Source organism: Ovis aries, chromosome 12, assembly GCF_016772045.2.
Source record: "Ovis aries strain OAR_USU_Benz2616 breed Rambouillet chromosome 12, ARS-UI_Ramb_v3.0, whole genome shotgun sequence".
Taxonomy (NCBI): domain Eukaryota; kingdom Metazoa; phylum Chordata; class Mammalia; order Artiodactyla; family Bovidae; genus Ovis; species Ovis aries.
Genome location: NC_056065.1, coordinates 33,701,713 through 33,717,400, shown reverse-complemented (window position 1 = coordinate 33,717,400; position 15,688 = coordinate 33,701,713). Strand labels below are relative to the sequence as shown.

Genomic DNA, 15,688 nt, shown 5'->3' with positions numbered 1-15,688 from the left:
CGAATTTGTTCTGTGGGACATCAACGGCATTACATAATATGAACCTAGACCATGGTGATCAAGTTTGCTCTAATCCATTTATTCTTTGCTCTTTATGTGAATAATTTACTCCAGGAGGCAAGTGTGCACTTGATATTTATTTACTATTCACTGGTAACATAAATTCTATTTAAGTGTGAAAATTAACACTTGGAGGAGTGTTTTGTTTGGTTTGGTTTTTTTTTTAAGCGAGGCACTTATTAAACCTTGCAAGATACTAAGGCTCACTATAATATGAACATTAAGGATTCTGGCTTCTACTCTTTACAGTTTCTTTTCTGCTTTCTCTTTGAATTTTAAAAGGGCTTTCTGAGCACCATGCAGCACAAATTTGCGAAGGAAAGCAGAAATTGGGGATAGGGCAAGGAGTTGATCTCTACTAGCAGAACCCACAGAGACAGTAAGAATAAGAGTCAGCCTCAGAATGGCCAGGCAGGGAGCAAACAGGAGCCCACTGGCCCAGGCCTGCTGGAAGCTCCATCCTGGTCCTTGTTTTCATGATTGTCAAATCAGCTATAGGGAAGCTGGTGGATCCTGTAATGCCCTTCAGTGCTTCTAACCAGAAGTGATACATCTATTTGACTCATAGTTGTTGTTGGCCAAAGAAAGTTTCCCGGCCAAGTCTTGCTTGAAAGAGGGTGAAGAAGGGGGATTCAGCCAAGACCCAAAAGAAGGAGAAAGAGAACACCCATGACTAGCTCATAACCATGAGACATAAAGCTCTTAGCACAGCATATGGCCCATGTTCAATGTTCAACACCCAGAACCCATCTGTATAACTGCTACTCAGGTGTTGCCTAGCTGATCACACACACACTCTACCCGAAAAGCTTCCATATTTTATATCTGAGATCAGCCTGCCTGCATTAGGGGCTTCCCTGGTGGCTCAGATGGTAAAGAATCTGCCTATGATGCAGGAGACCCAGGTTCGATCCCAGGGTTGGGAAGATATCCTGCAGGAGGAAGCATCAAAACGGGGTCTCCTGCATTGCAGGTGGATTCTTTACCAGCTGAGCTACCAGGGAAATCCTAAGGAAAAAGTTAGGCCCCCAGAAAATGAACTAGAAGCTGGGCAGAGAGACAACTTAATGGGCCCAGGATAGCGAGCCAGCCTTACTGACAAAGGGAACCATACACTCTGGGTCCACATCTAGAATGCCGGCAAAAGTGTTAGTCGTTCAGTTGTGTCCAACTCTTGCAACCCCATGGACTGTAGTCCACCAGGCTCCTCTGTCCTTGGGATTTCTTCCAGGCAAGAATATTTGAGTGGGTTTGCCATTTCCTCCTCTAGGGAGTCTTCCCAACTCAGGGATCGAACCTGGGTCTCCTGCATTGTAGGCAGATTCTTTACTATCTGAGCCACTAGGGAAGCCCCTAATGCAGACAGGCTGATCTCAGATATAAAATGTGGACGCTTTTTTGGTAGTGTGTGTGTGTGTGATCAGCTAGGCAACACCTGAGTAGCAGTTATACCAATAGGTTCTGTGTGTTGAACACTGAACATGGGCCATATGCTGTGCTAAGAGCTCTATGTCTCATGGTTATGAGCTAGTCATGGGTGTTCTCTTTCTCCTTCTTTTGGGTCTTGGCTGAATCCCCCTTCTTCACCCTCTTTCAAGCAAGCCTTGGCCAGGAAACTTTCTTTGGCCAACAACAACCATGAGTCAAATAGATGTATCACTTCTGGGTAGCAGCACTGAAGGGCATTACAGGATCCACCAGCTTCCCTATAGCTGATTTGACAATCATGAAAACAAGGACCAGGATGGAGCTTCCAGCAGTCCAGGGAACTAAGATGTGGAAAATCCCCTTCTGCTATGGATTGGATGTCTGGATGCTTATGTGCCCCCCACTCCACCCCCACCTACTAAATTCATATGCTGAAACCTAATCCTCAATATCCTGGCCTTTAGAGGTGGGGCCTTTGGGAGGTGATTAGATAGTAAGGCCAGAGTCCACAGGAACAGGGGCTTCCCAGGTGGCCCTAATGGTAAAGAATCTGCCTGCCAAAGGAGAGGCAGGAGACATGGGTTTGATCCTGGGATTGAGAAGATTCCCCTGAAGGAGGAACTGGCAACCCACTCCAGTACTCTTCCCTGGAGAATCCCCATGGACAGAGGAGCCTGGCAGGCTATAGTCCATGGAGTCGCAAAGAGTCAGACATCACCAAGCGACTGAGCAGGCAGGCGTGCCACATGAACAGAATAGTCTTCAGAGAGCTCCTCGACCTCCACCACCATCCGAGGACTCAGCAGAAAGATGGCTACCTATGAACCAGAAAGCAGGCCTTATCAGACACCAAATCTGGCTAAGACTTGACCTTGGACTTCCCAGATTCCAGAACTGTGAGAAATAAACGCTTAAAAGGCACCCCGTCTATGGTATTCTGTTATACCAGCCTGAAATAAGACATGTGCCAACCTGCACAAGTGAGAAGTGTAAGGAAAAAATTCTTCTGTAGTACTGAGGCCCTGCCATAAGGGGACTATACCTCACTGGAGTATAGACATGGACTGTCTCCTTAAGTCATCTGGTAAACCTGTGACTTCTTACAGAGGACTGTGAGTATACATCCTGGTGACGGTGAGTCCTTTGCCCAGGACTATCTCACCAGAGCTCTGCTCTTAACCACAATCTGACAAAAGCTAACTGAACAAGCAGGAGAGAAAACAAGGCATCCCCATCTCCATAAACAGCATCAAGAAACCTCTACACGCACAACTGGTATAAAGCCAAGCAACTTAGCAGAGTAGCCTCTGCAACTCTCCCTGCTTGTGGAAAAAAAAAAAAAAACAAAAAGAAGTCAATCAAGGCATACATTAATACTACCAAAGGACACCAGCCTAACATAATACTGTGTTCTGAGATAACCAGACTGTATTAAATGGTGACTCTCAAAGTGTCACAAAGTGTCTCAAAGTGTCAGGGAGGCCTGACAAAGCAGAGGGGTTAGAGTTGGAAAAGTGGCCCCATACTTGCTCTTGTTTGCTAGATCATAACCTTCATTTGTACCTGTGTGTATGCTAAGTCGCTTCAGTTGTGTCTGATTCTCTGCGACCCCATGGACACTAGTCGACCAGGCTTCTCTGTCCATGGGATTCCCCAGGCAAGAATACTAGAGTGGGTTGGCATGCCCTCCTCCAGGGGATCTTTCTGACCCAGGAGTCAAACCTGCGTCTTCTGCATTGCAGGCAAATTCTTTACCATCTGAGCCACGAGGGAACCTCCATTTGTACATTATACCTAAATTAAATACAGGATCCTACAGAGAGTCAGACTTCCATTGTCTCCCAAACCTAATGCCTTTTAAAGCCATAGGAAGTATCAGGCACAACAGGAGGCAAAAGAGTCTAAGAACCAAGAGCACAGACAAGCTCCCAAGATGATAGCTTATGATGAACCATGTTGGATTCTTGATCCCCAGAGAAGATTTAGCTTTGGGACCAAGGACAAGGCTTGATCACTCAACAGCTTTTGTGTTAGCACAGTTTTATTAAAGTATGAAAAGGGACACATAAAGCTTCCGACATAGACATTAGAAGGGGGACTGGAAGCACTATTTGAAGCTAATAAGACAACACTCTACACAGGACCCAGAAATTTTACTTTTTCCTAAAATTTACAAGTAGAATTCAAAATCTAGAATTTATAGTATAAACATAACTTCTTTGTAGCTTCTAATCATGACTATGAACAGAAGAATTCCCTCACATAAATGGGTATTCATCTGAAGTATCAACCAACCAATACCAGGAATCCAATTGAAAGATGGGTTGAATGTATTCCAATTATTAATCATTCAATTCATGTCACTTTTCTTTTGTCCAACCTGGAGATTAGTCCTGTAGCCTTTAAACTAGAAAATGACAGATAAACCATTCTCATTTTTACCAAATTGAGTGGTAATATATTCTCCAGCTGTCACTTTACATCGCGTTATTGACTTTCAGATTAAGCAATGCCTCTGAAGTCTGGACAGAGTCCACACACTGACACATTTCATTTCGGGGAATTCCGTTATTGAGAAGACTGAACATGCAATCATTTGAAGCCATAATTTATTTATGCCCTTAATACTAGACTTGATTTTAAAGCATGAGCAAAGGAACAGTAGGCTGTTTTCATGCATATGATCTCCACTACAATTACTCATTTTTAACATAATAAAAATGATGGTCATCCATTTGATTAGACAGATCAAAGAGGTCAAACTAGTGTACATCACCCTTGAATTTCACATGATACACTCATCCTAATCTTTCCAACATCTAAATCTGAAGGTGTCACATATGTTCAGAATGCTATCTATTATAAAGTCAACATTATATTTTTATGTTTTGCATGGCAATGATATACTTGGATATATTTGTTATAGGTTTTTAGATTTGTAATTAGAAATTAACTTCAAACTACCTGAAACATCATAGTGTATATAACATAAGATAGCTGAGCCTGCATGCAGATAAAATTACATTGTTATACTAATTTACTTTTTCATAGCACTTTCATAAATATTATTTCATTAAAATGTTTATAGATGTTTCAAAGGGGCAAGAGAACATCACCAAAAATTTCAGCAGAAGCAAAGCCCCATTCCTAACTGAAAGCAAGTGTATGTAGAACAAAACATCAGAACAGAATATGTTTCATGAAACGTATTTGAGGAAGCAAACAAAACTGTGACTTTGATTTAAACAACAAATGAGATAAGTTTTCAAAAACCAAGTACAAGGCTCTATTTTGGAGCATCTGAGTGAAGAAGAAAGCATAGATCCTTACCTGGAAACAACAAGATCTCACTTTCCTTGGTCTCTAATCCTCAGCAAGTGCTGAGCATTCTATACTCATCCACTAAGGGGAGGCGGCCATGGCCCACTCTGTAAGACTTGGTACTTTCAATGAAAATCTAAAAGTGAGAAACCATCTAAATATAATATGTGCAATGTCTGCGATTCAAGAAGACAATAGTCATAGAAGGTGGCAGTATTGATTTTCAGTAAGAAAATAAAGGAACTCCACCAGCTAAAAGCACAAGCTGCAAATGAACACACATTCAGAGTGAAACAAATGAAGATATACTCTATCAGCATCCTCAGGGTAGACCATTCTCCCTAGTACTAAAATAATAAAACACCACCAGGAGTCCAGTTACAGGAAGGTGCTATTTGGTCCTTTTTGAACTAATAACCACCGGTTTCTTCACTAATTCTGGAGCTTGCATTTTTAAGCAGACACTGCTGCCTTTCACACAACTTACATCCTAGCAACCTCCTTCAGTTATTTGCATGGTCTTAAGGATTTAAGACATCCATTTGATGTTAGGAAATTGTCTCTACACACAAGACAGCCTGCACCCCAACTCAAATCTTTGAATTTCTCTTTTAGGGACTGGATCAGGACCTCAGAGGAAGGGCAAAGACTTTCTTTTAAGATCGGGTAAAAGAAATACTCTTTTGCCCGGTTTCTCCTGGGATGCTAGTTGGTGCTGAAAAGCCCAGAAGAGAAGCCGGTGGGGGGGGGGGCGGGGGGAGGGGGGGATGTTTCAGGGTAGGGGGTGGTCCTTGCGGCGGTAGATGTGTGAGTTCCAGAAGTTCTTATTCTTCTCTTTCTACCATAATTGGCGATGTGACCCAAATACAAGGAAACCTTCTCGTTCCATTAACAGACCCAATTTGGATTAAGCAGCTCCGCGGGAAGAAACGACATCCTCCCGGCGGTAGCTAGCTGTTCTGCACTCTTGAGATAATTCTCTTAGTTTCATGATAACATTTGGTTAAGGAGATGCTGGTGGGTCAGATTTGACACTGTGAATCCACTAAACCGTTTTAGAAGGACTTTTTCTCTCCCGAATGGCGAGCCCTAGGAGCTCAGCCCCAGCGCCAACAACCTTTCCGGTGAAACACGTACTCTTGGGGAGGGGGTCCCGCTCGCCGGCCCCCCAGCCTGCAGCGGCGCGCCTGAGAGCTGGGCGACCTTGCAATGTGCAAATTCTTCCCTAGCTGGGCGCAGGTAGACAGGACCGCCACCTGCTCATCCCAGAGGATACCCTGCAGAAAACTCGAATGGATCGTGTGTGGACGCAGGCTAGTCGCCAGCGGCGACAACTTTACAGATTTGTTCATGTTAGTTCTGGACCGGGTAAAATAGCCCCCTAAAGACAGGAAGCAAACGCCCCTCTATAAAGCCCACTACCGTGTCACGCCGGCTCCCTGGAGCCACACTGGGTCAGTTCCCCGTCTTGCTCACCCCGCACAGGCACCCCAGGAACGCACTGCGAATGACGCCCGCCCCCCTCCCCGCAGTGGCAGCCCGGGGAGGTCGAGGTGTGCAGGGACAAGCAGTGCCGGAAGGGAACATCCCCGCCCCTCCCCTACCCGCAACCCAGTCCTTCCCGGGGCAGGAAAGTGCTGGAGAGGCTCCGGGCTGGCGGAGGACTCGGACGCCCCAGCTCCGAGCGGGGCCGCCGGCGGGGTCCCCGCTACCGGCTCCGGGGTTGGGGTGCGCGTGCGGCAGGTGCAGGGCCGCGGCCCGGGGAGCGAGCCGCGCTTACGTGCTCCAGCTTGTCTTTCCTCCGGAGCCAGACGCTGGCGCTGTAGTCCTGCTGCTTGACGCTGCTGTAGAAGTTCGCGCCCACTCGGGTCAGGCTCGGCGAGGGCTCCTTGGGGCGGCTTTTCAGCCTCATCTGCTCGAAGCCCTCGTGGGGGGAGGCCGAGAGCCACTCATGCTGCCGGATCTCCATCCTGACATGACCAGACGGCTGCCGGCGCGCAGCGGGCTCGGGATGGGCGTGCGGGAGGCCGGCCGGGGCTGAGGGAGGAGCGAGCGAACGCGGGCCGGGCGCGGGGAGCGCGGGGGAGCCGAGCGCGGGCAGGGCGGGGTGGAGCGGGCGGGGAGGGAGGGAGGGGGAGGAGAGGGAGAAGAGGGGAGGAAGATGGGGCAGGAGGGACGCCGCGAGCGAGGTGGAGGCGCGGGGTGCGGGCGCCTGCGGTCCAGGGCTGGCGCTCGGCACACCGGCCCCCGGCGGCACCGATTGGGCCGGGTCGGCTTCGGGCGGAGTGCGGCGGGAGGGGGCGGAGTGCGGCGGGAGGGGCCGCGCGCGCCTGCAGGTTGGCGCAGTGAGGAGGCCGAGGACTGCGAGTCCGGCCGCCGCCCCTCCCGCCGCGCCCAGGCGGGCGGTGGATCTCCCTTCCGCATCCTTTCTTCGGCAGGGCTCGGTCCCTTCCCCTCGGATTTTTTACTCGAAAGCGAACCACGCCTGGAGAAGTCAGCGTCTCCGCGCCCCCTCCCTCCTTGGCACCACCCTGCCCTTCCCCCATTCGCCACCCCGACCTCTGCCTCCCCTCTTTCTCAAAGTTCAGTAACTTCCAGCCTCAGGAGCCCATTTATCCCACCCCCGGGGACTCCCAACAGAAGGTGTCCAGAAAACGGCCCCAAGGACAAGTGTCTTCTTGAGCCTGGTGCGCTTTCCTGGGAGGGTGTGTAGAGATGCGGACCCTCCGGGTGCGGTAGCCCGGCGGCGGCGCATGGCTCCCCGCAGCCTCGCCCCTCGGATCCTGGGAGGGCGATTCCAGGGGACACTCTGCCTCCGCTGCGTTCTGGAGGCGTCTAGAGTGTTGTGCGGTTCTTCTCTTGGTTCCCGAGCTCCCAGAGCCAGGTTTGCATGCCCAAACCCTTTTACGAGTGCTTTCCCTCCCAGACTCAGTCTTAAGATAGTGTGGCATGATTTTTTAGACGATTTTTTTTAGAAATAAAGTGGCATATTAAGAATTAAATCTTAATAATCTCTTTATCCTTTTGCTATTTTTAAAGTCAACATTTTTCAAAACATTCTTTGGTTTTTCTGAAAAGCCGAATAACAACTAGTGTTAAGGATTTCTCAGGTCCATTTAAAAGCTTGTTAAGTGTTTGAAAGCTTGAGTGTAATGGAGAGTTTAAAGGGAGCCGCAAAGGATAAACTGATCTCTCTAGCCCTTGGCAGAACAGTTACCCAGAACTATTCACCTTGCTTGATAGCTTCAAAGAATAAAATTATGGGTTGGAATTTGATGAAGTTCTATGAAGGCAAGGATTGTGTATCATGTTTTTTTAAAGTCTCCAAATGAAAAGATGATATTGTAATAGTCGTCGTTGAAATAAAATCCAATGAGCAGTCAGTTTGAGGATGCAGCAACTACATATAAACACACACAATTCTTGGTTATTTAAAATCGATTTTCTTAGGAGCTGAATTGCATTGTGTAATGTGTACGCAGTCTATGGGATATCTCTAAATCTCAACAGTTTGCAAAGACACAGGTTACTCATCCCATTTTCCTGGTGACGGAAAGAACTGAGACTAGTGCATGAATCACACTTCAAGGATTTGAACCACGTTTAAAAGACATCTAATCCTGTACATACCACTGGCTTGTCTCTCATATTTTGGTATTACAATTTAACTTTCATTGATTTTGCTTTTATTTAAGTATAAACATACAAGTTAAATTATTACAAGTATTTGTGTGTGTGTGTGTGCTCACATACCTGCGCACGCACGTTCAGTCACTCAGTTGTGTTGGACTCTTTGCCACCCTATGGACTGTAGCCCACCAGGCTCTATCTATGGGATTATGTACCTGCAAGAATACTGGAGTGGGTTGCCATTTCCTCCTCCAAGTAATCTTCCCAACCCAGGGATTGAACCACATCTCCTGCACTGCAGGCAGATTCTTTACTGCTAAGCCATGGGGGAAGCCCACATGAGTGTGTGTGTGTGTGTGTGTGTGTGTGTGTGTGTGTGTATCTTTTGTAATATTGGTGTTAGAAAAACCAGACTGCCCTTTTGCTAAGGCTACCTCTGCTTCTCGTTCTAAATATTACACTGTAGGTCATGTGATTAGCCAAAGCTTGACAAGAGACAGATTTGCAATTCAAAGTAATAATGAAATGTTCCACTGTAGTTGAATTTAAACAAATGGTGTCCATATCAAGTCAAACTTTCATATTGAATAATTTTTTTCTTTACCTTTTTCGAGGAAAACACTATAGATACTACCACCATTTTTTTGAAATAAGTATACTAGTAGCATACGTGTTACAGACAGACTACTAAATTGAACATTAAATCAGTTCATAGATAATGTTTTTATGATAAAAAATCAAAGCATTAATTTGTACGCTTTCATATTTAATCTACTTAGTATACAGTGCCAGATATCAAAATGGATTCAACAAATTTAAATAAACCTGGGTATAATCATATTCACAATATTTTTTTCTTTCTTGGATCCTGTCCAGATTCATTGATCTTGACATTAATGTGGAATTTTCTGGTTGACCTTCAAAAGAACATTGTATATCAAACTGTTGTGGAGAAGATAGTATTTCTAAAGATGGCCAATGAGATTTTAGTATGAGAATCTCACACTAAAATATTATTGAAATATATAAATATTGCTGCTGCTGCTAAGTCACTTCAGTCGTGTCCAACTCTGTGTGACCCCATAGACGGCAGCCTACCAGGCTCCTCCGTCCATGGGATTTTTCCAGGCCAGAGAACTGGAGGGGGTTGCCATTGCCTTCTCCGGAAATATTGTTGAATTTATACTAAGTACTTAGCACCCATAGCACTTTCTCCTATACATTTTCATAGCTCTTAAAAGTTCTTATTGCAGCATAGACATTATGATTATCTATCCTATTAGTCCATTGGCTTTTGGGGGAACTGGGACCACACCTGATCCTTTACTGTACTAAATGGTTTTCATGTGATTTCAGTAGGCTTCAAGTTTATCTACTAAATGGAGATTAATCATTACTATCTCAAATAATTGCTACAGGGATTAAATTATATAATACATAAGAAAACACTGTGAACAATAGGCTGCTATGTTATTGTTATCAGAACATTCAGGCACAGGAAAATATATAATTCCAATGATATTGTCATTTTCATTGGCAGTTATATCAATTAATCTTGGTTGCTTGTAATCAGTTACAGAAACTGCACTGATCCACAAATTTGCATCTCATTAATGTTTGTATTTATTCTATAAGCACTTTACCCAGTCTTGGTAAAGTCATTACTGGTATTTTACACAATACTTTCAAACTGTATAGCATTTTCAAGTAAAACATACATGATCCATCAACATCTGTTGATTTCAAACTTAAGCTTAACCAGATACCATTGGCCAGAAATTGTTAACATTTTCTGAATTAAACATTTTGCATGGGTGTAAAACCTAAGGCTAGAGCAGGCTGAAAGTATTAAGAAGTAACAGGGAGGAGTGTTTTATTAAGCCTTTCATAACAATAATAGTACCTTACATTTCTATAATATTTACATTTGTAGCATGTTTTCATACCCTTTATCACATTTTTACTTCATGGAAATATTATCTGAAAGTTGTCTTGATCACAGAGTCTGGTCTACAAGCTGTGTTCATTGACTCTAAATAAAGGATTTTTTTCTCTAACCTAAGATAAAAAATATCTCAAATGAATACTTCTTAATATTTAGCATTTTACTTTTTAAGTGTTTACTTTTACTAAGTTATTAGCAGGTTTTGTTAAAGGTTTATTAAATAAAATATTTTGATAATTAGACCTTCCTTGGTAGCGTGCATTATGTCCTCCCTAATTACCTTCACAATATTAAAGATCATATTAAAACATTGACCCAAGAAATACTTAAGTCTTTGTTGTCAAGAAGTTGATTCAGCTGCTTAAACTTGCATTACTTGAAAAAAAGAGACTATTTTTTAGAACACTTAAAGGTTCACAGCAAAATTTAGGAGAAAAACAGAAATTTCCTATATCCACCTGCTCTACATATAGATAGCTTCCCTCATCAGCATCACTCACCAGAATGTACATGGGTTACAACTGATGAGCCTATACTGATACATCATAATCACCCCAAGTCCATAGTTTACCTTGGAGTTTGCCCTTAATGTTTTAAGTTCTATGGGTTTGGACAAATGTATAAAGACATTATTCATCCCTATAGTGTCACAGAATACTTTCAGGGCTCTAAAAATCCTCAGTGCTCCACCTACTCTCCTCCCCTGCAACCCACGCCCATGTCTATAGCCATGTAGTTGTTACTGATCAGTTATAAAATGACAATGAGGATTTTTGAAATATTAAATTATTAACAAAGTGTATTTATCTGTACACAAACTTCTTTTGGACTAACAATTCTTTTTTTCAGTGCCTACTTTGCCGGTCACTGAATTGGTCCATCACCAAAGGTATTATATCATTTGTTTCTCACAAAAACCATGCAAAGTAAACATAATCATTCCTGTGTTTCAGATGAGGAAACAAAGACTCAAGAAGATTAGCTTGCTCAGGAGACAGAGCTAACAAAAGCCAACACTATACTGTTTTCACAGCACAAACCTGTCTGGTGTTGTGTGGGTCCCTGGTATCTCTGCTGGGTTAAGAGTGCCACAGTGAGCTGGAAAGAAGCTGGTGAGTAGTGGAAAAAGTTGATTAGCCCCCAGGATGAGACTCTAGTAGAATGAGTTTATACTGTTAGGTGCTCACATCTTACTCACACAAGGAGAACCAAGTGAGATAGCAGTGTGATATTTCTAAGTGTTAAGAACATTGGTTCTAGTGCCAACTCACTTGACAACCAACCACTTGTGGGACCTAATCAAAATACTTTGCCTAATTATATCTGCCAAGTTGCTATGGTTTAATCACAAAGTTGACCTCCGCAGTGAGCACTGGACAGATCTCTCATATCAACACATCTGATTGGCGTGTGTCACAAAAAATTAGCCAATGTCTATACTGAGAAAAAAGTAAAGAGGTTAGTTGAAAAGATTAACTGGATGCTTAGTACAACAGAAAGCTTCTGGTAGAAAAAAGAAATCTAAATTATCCTAATTCATAGTGTGGATAGATTAAACCATTCAGACAGTTGCTTAAATTGTCACTTCATGTGGCCTTTATGCCTACAGCCATTGAACTGTGAATTCATACTTGAAAATCACCCTGACAGTCTAAATTCAATTCTGAGTACCTGGGACAATTTTTTATGTGTCTCTTATGGTATCATTGGGCTTCCCTAGTAGCTCAACTGGTGAAGAATCCGCTGCAATGCAGCAGACCCTGGTTCAATTCCTGGGTCGGGAAGATCCCCTGGAGAAGGCACAGGCTACCCACTCCAGTGTTTTGGGGCTTCCTTGGTGACTCAGACAGTAACGAATCCACCTGCAACATGGGAGACCTGTGTTCAATCCTGGGGTTGGGAAGATCCCCTGTAACAGGGCATGGCAACCCACTCCTGGAGAATCCTCATGGACAGAGGAGCCTAGCAGGCTATGGTTTGTGGGATCACAAAGAGTCAGACTCAACAGAGCGACTAAGCACAGCACAGCATGGATGGTATCATTATAAAGTATATTCAACTCAACAGTAAAAAAGGAAATATCTGTTTGGTAACTTATACCATAATTATGGATACACCATTAATATAGTAAGTTATACCATAATTCTCACTCATTCCTAGAATCTTAAAATTGAAATCTAACCTTAAATAGAATGATGTGAGAATGATGTATATTTACTGAATCTAGGCACCCATGAAGAATGTTCTTTGCATGGTTTCTTATATTTTTACACCACCCTGGTAGTGATCATAGCTTTCTTTTACTTTTTGTTCTTCTTAGGAACCCATTGTTATTGACATCAATAATATGGAACTAGTAAATATCATAAAAACTATTTAGACATCTCTGAAATCTCCTACTTGTGCATCTGTGCTAAAAAGGAATTTACTAACTTCATAGGTATTCATAGGTACCTGACAATTAGAGTAGTTTTTTATTTCTGTAGTAAATCATGTTGATATGTACCATCTCAATGCTTGTCCAAGCTCACTGTTGATAGCTCTGTACGTAACACAATATCTTTTGAAGATAAAATGTATCATATTTAGTACCCAGCAATGAAATTCAGGAAGCTTGGAGCTAAATTTTATGCTCAGTTGCTGGAGCTTATCTTGGTCTTAGGTTTTCTAAGCTACTGATGTCCTTCTCTCACTCCCTATTATGTGATTCTAGTTCCTTGCCCTTGTTTTAATGATATTTTTCCAGTCTTCATTTTTTGCAAATGGCTTTGTTAAATGAAGGCAGAGAATAAATAATAGATGAAGAATTCGTTAATCTGTCATGAGCCAACACTGCCTGTCAGTTTGTCAATCTGATGGATTGGTTTCAAGTTGTAAAGACTGTTAAATTAATATACAAAGATGGATAGTGCCCATTAAACAGATTTCATTTCCCTCTTTGAATATTTCTATTCTAGTTATTCTCAAGATACTCCAGTCCTTTCCAAAAGCATCCATTTTAGCAATTTATGTGTACTAGGCCATGAAGATACAAGATAAATAAAACAAGATTAAAAATTATTTAAGCTTGATCTGGTTGGAGAAGCAGACAGGTGAATGCTGTAACACAGCCACAGGTGCAGCGAAACCAGGAGAAGTATGAGCTGGGGGAAAGTAACAGAGAAAATTATCCAAATGAGGATAAGACTCTAAAAAGAAACTGAGGTTACACATTTAGATGATGATCTCAACAAAGAGAGAGAGCACAGTTTTGCAGAATTCAACTCAGAGTTTCAACTTGACAAACATGTATTGAGTATCTAGTGTGTCCTTAGTTTGGTGACCACCATGGGCATTCAAAATTCAGAGAAATCATAAACCCTAGTGTAAATGAATTTACAGTCTTAAAAATAGACAAAACCTAACCGGATCACAGATAACATGAGATTATGATCAAATGTTGAAATAACATGAGATTATGATCAAATGTTGAGAAACGACCAAATGTCAAGAAATAAGATACTAAATCAATAGTTCCCAATCCGTCACTGAAAAATACACTTTCGCTGATTTTAGGGTATATAACTTGGTTTGGGAAGGCAGATCTTGCTTTGGGAAAAGTGAGTAGGTGGCAGGTATCACAGTGGTTCTGAGAGTTGTTTAGTAAGCTAAATATAAAATAAAAAGGCCTGCTTAGAAGAGCGATTCTCATTTATTTGATGTACCTGTTAGTGTGGAATAGGTGGATGCTCAAGGTAGCTTCTGAAAGTTCACTCACTGAACCTGCCATGCAGCTGGACTGAGGCTTATAATTTGGTTGTAGTCCCAGCTTCAGAATGAAAATGTAAACTCTATAGGCTTCAGTGTCTTTATTGGGAAAAGATATGTAAATAACAAGTGCATGTAACTTCCTCCCTTTTAATCTTGTTACTCTGTTGCCCAATTATTTATTTTACAAATACAGATGCAAAAGTTATAATTCTAATATAATAAGTCATTAGTATACTTAGGGCTATTCTAAATGATTGTTCAACTAGAATTTTGCTGACAGGAAAAAAAAGTGAATTATGATAAAGTATTACTAAAATCCTCAGTTACCCTGAATATGTATACTTCTCAAAATCTTGACAGAGAATCTCAAAGCCAGTGTAAACAGTATGAGACAAAGGTAGTTAAAGATTTAGATTCTCTAAGAAGAAAGCTCCCTGGCTTACACTTATCAGACATCACAGTGTTTACCTACCTGCAAGTTGTAGATGAAGGAGGCTATAAATTCCAGTAAAGGAATAGGAAGGCGGATGAACCCAATGGGGTAGAAAAAAATTATAACTAGAAAACCTAGCCAAGGAGTCCCTTAGTGTGCATGAGACGTAAAAGGACTCATAGTTCACCAGACCAGGAACTCAGATAGAAAAGGAGGGGATGATAGAAAACAAGCTAAAATCTGGTATTAGCAGCTCACTAAGAACATGCATAGGAAATGCAGAAACCAGAAAACTGGTTTCGCTGATAAGTGGGCCTAGTAAATTGAATGTAAACTGTCAGGAAACCGTTCAGAAAAAGACAAAATGGCAGCAAGCCAATTGGAATTTCAGAGAATCCTTGCTGGGGGTGGAGTGAAGATGGCAGAGCAGGAGGATGCGGACTGCACGTGTCCTCACAACTAGGGCACCGACCTCGCACTAGTTGGGGGCCTCGGACACTAAAAGGATGGGAGGAACCTTTGCACAACTGGGTAGGAAGTGGAGGGAGGTGGAAGAGGGGGTAGAAATAGTGGAGGCAGAACAGGACCAGCACCGCCGAGGAGCAGCTGGGCAAGGGGAGGGGTTCCAACGATCAGAGGGCCCCATGTTTTCATTTTTATTTTTCCTAATGCATTTTTTAATTTTTCTAAGTCTTTGTTATGGTTCTGTTCACTTTTTGTTTGTTGCCTTTTTATGCCCTTGCACGGTCTGTGGGGCCTTGTTTCCCAGGTCCAGGGGTCAGGCCTGAGTTCCTGCGGTGGGAGCAGAGGAGGGTGGGACAAATTGGGAGAATAGCACTGGTGCTTATACACCACCGTGTGTAAAATAGATAGCCGGTGGGAACCTCCTTACACCACAGCGGGCGCAGCTCTGTGATGACCAAGCGTGCTGGCATGGGGGGTGGGAGGGAGGGTCAAGAGGAAGGGGCTTTAGATATACACACATACACACTTATAGCTGGTTCATGTGCTGTACAGCACAAACTAACAGCATTGTAAAGCAGTTATACTTCCCCCCCAAAAAAGAATCATTTTTTCCATTTGCAACTTTATTATGAGAAATAAAATGGCATATGATTTAT

The 15,688-nt window shown here is 42.9% G+C and overlaps 1 protein-coding gene across 3 annotated transcripts in view; it reads right to left on the bottom strand.

The window, feature by feature from the left end:
* Positions 1 to 6,859, bottom strand: part of PLD5 (phospholipase D family member 5) — a 413,113-nt gene extending 406,254 nt beyond the window's left edge. For all 3 annotated transcript variants that reach the window (XM_042257200.2, XM_042257199.2, XM_060396074.1), the window contains exon 1: positions 6,590 to 6,859. In XM_042257200.2, the coding sequence (XP_042113134.1) occupies positions 6,590 to 6,778 (189 nt within the window). In that variant the 5' untranslated portion in view covers positions 6,779 to 6,859. The remainder of the gene's footprint in view (positions 1 to 6,589) is intronic.
* Positions 6,860 to 15,688: the final 8,829 nt, after the last annotated feature.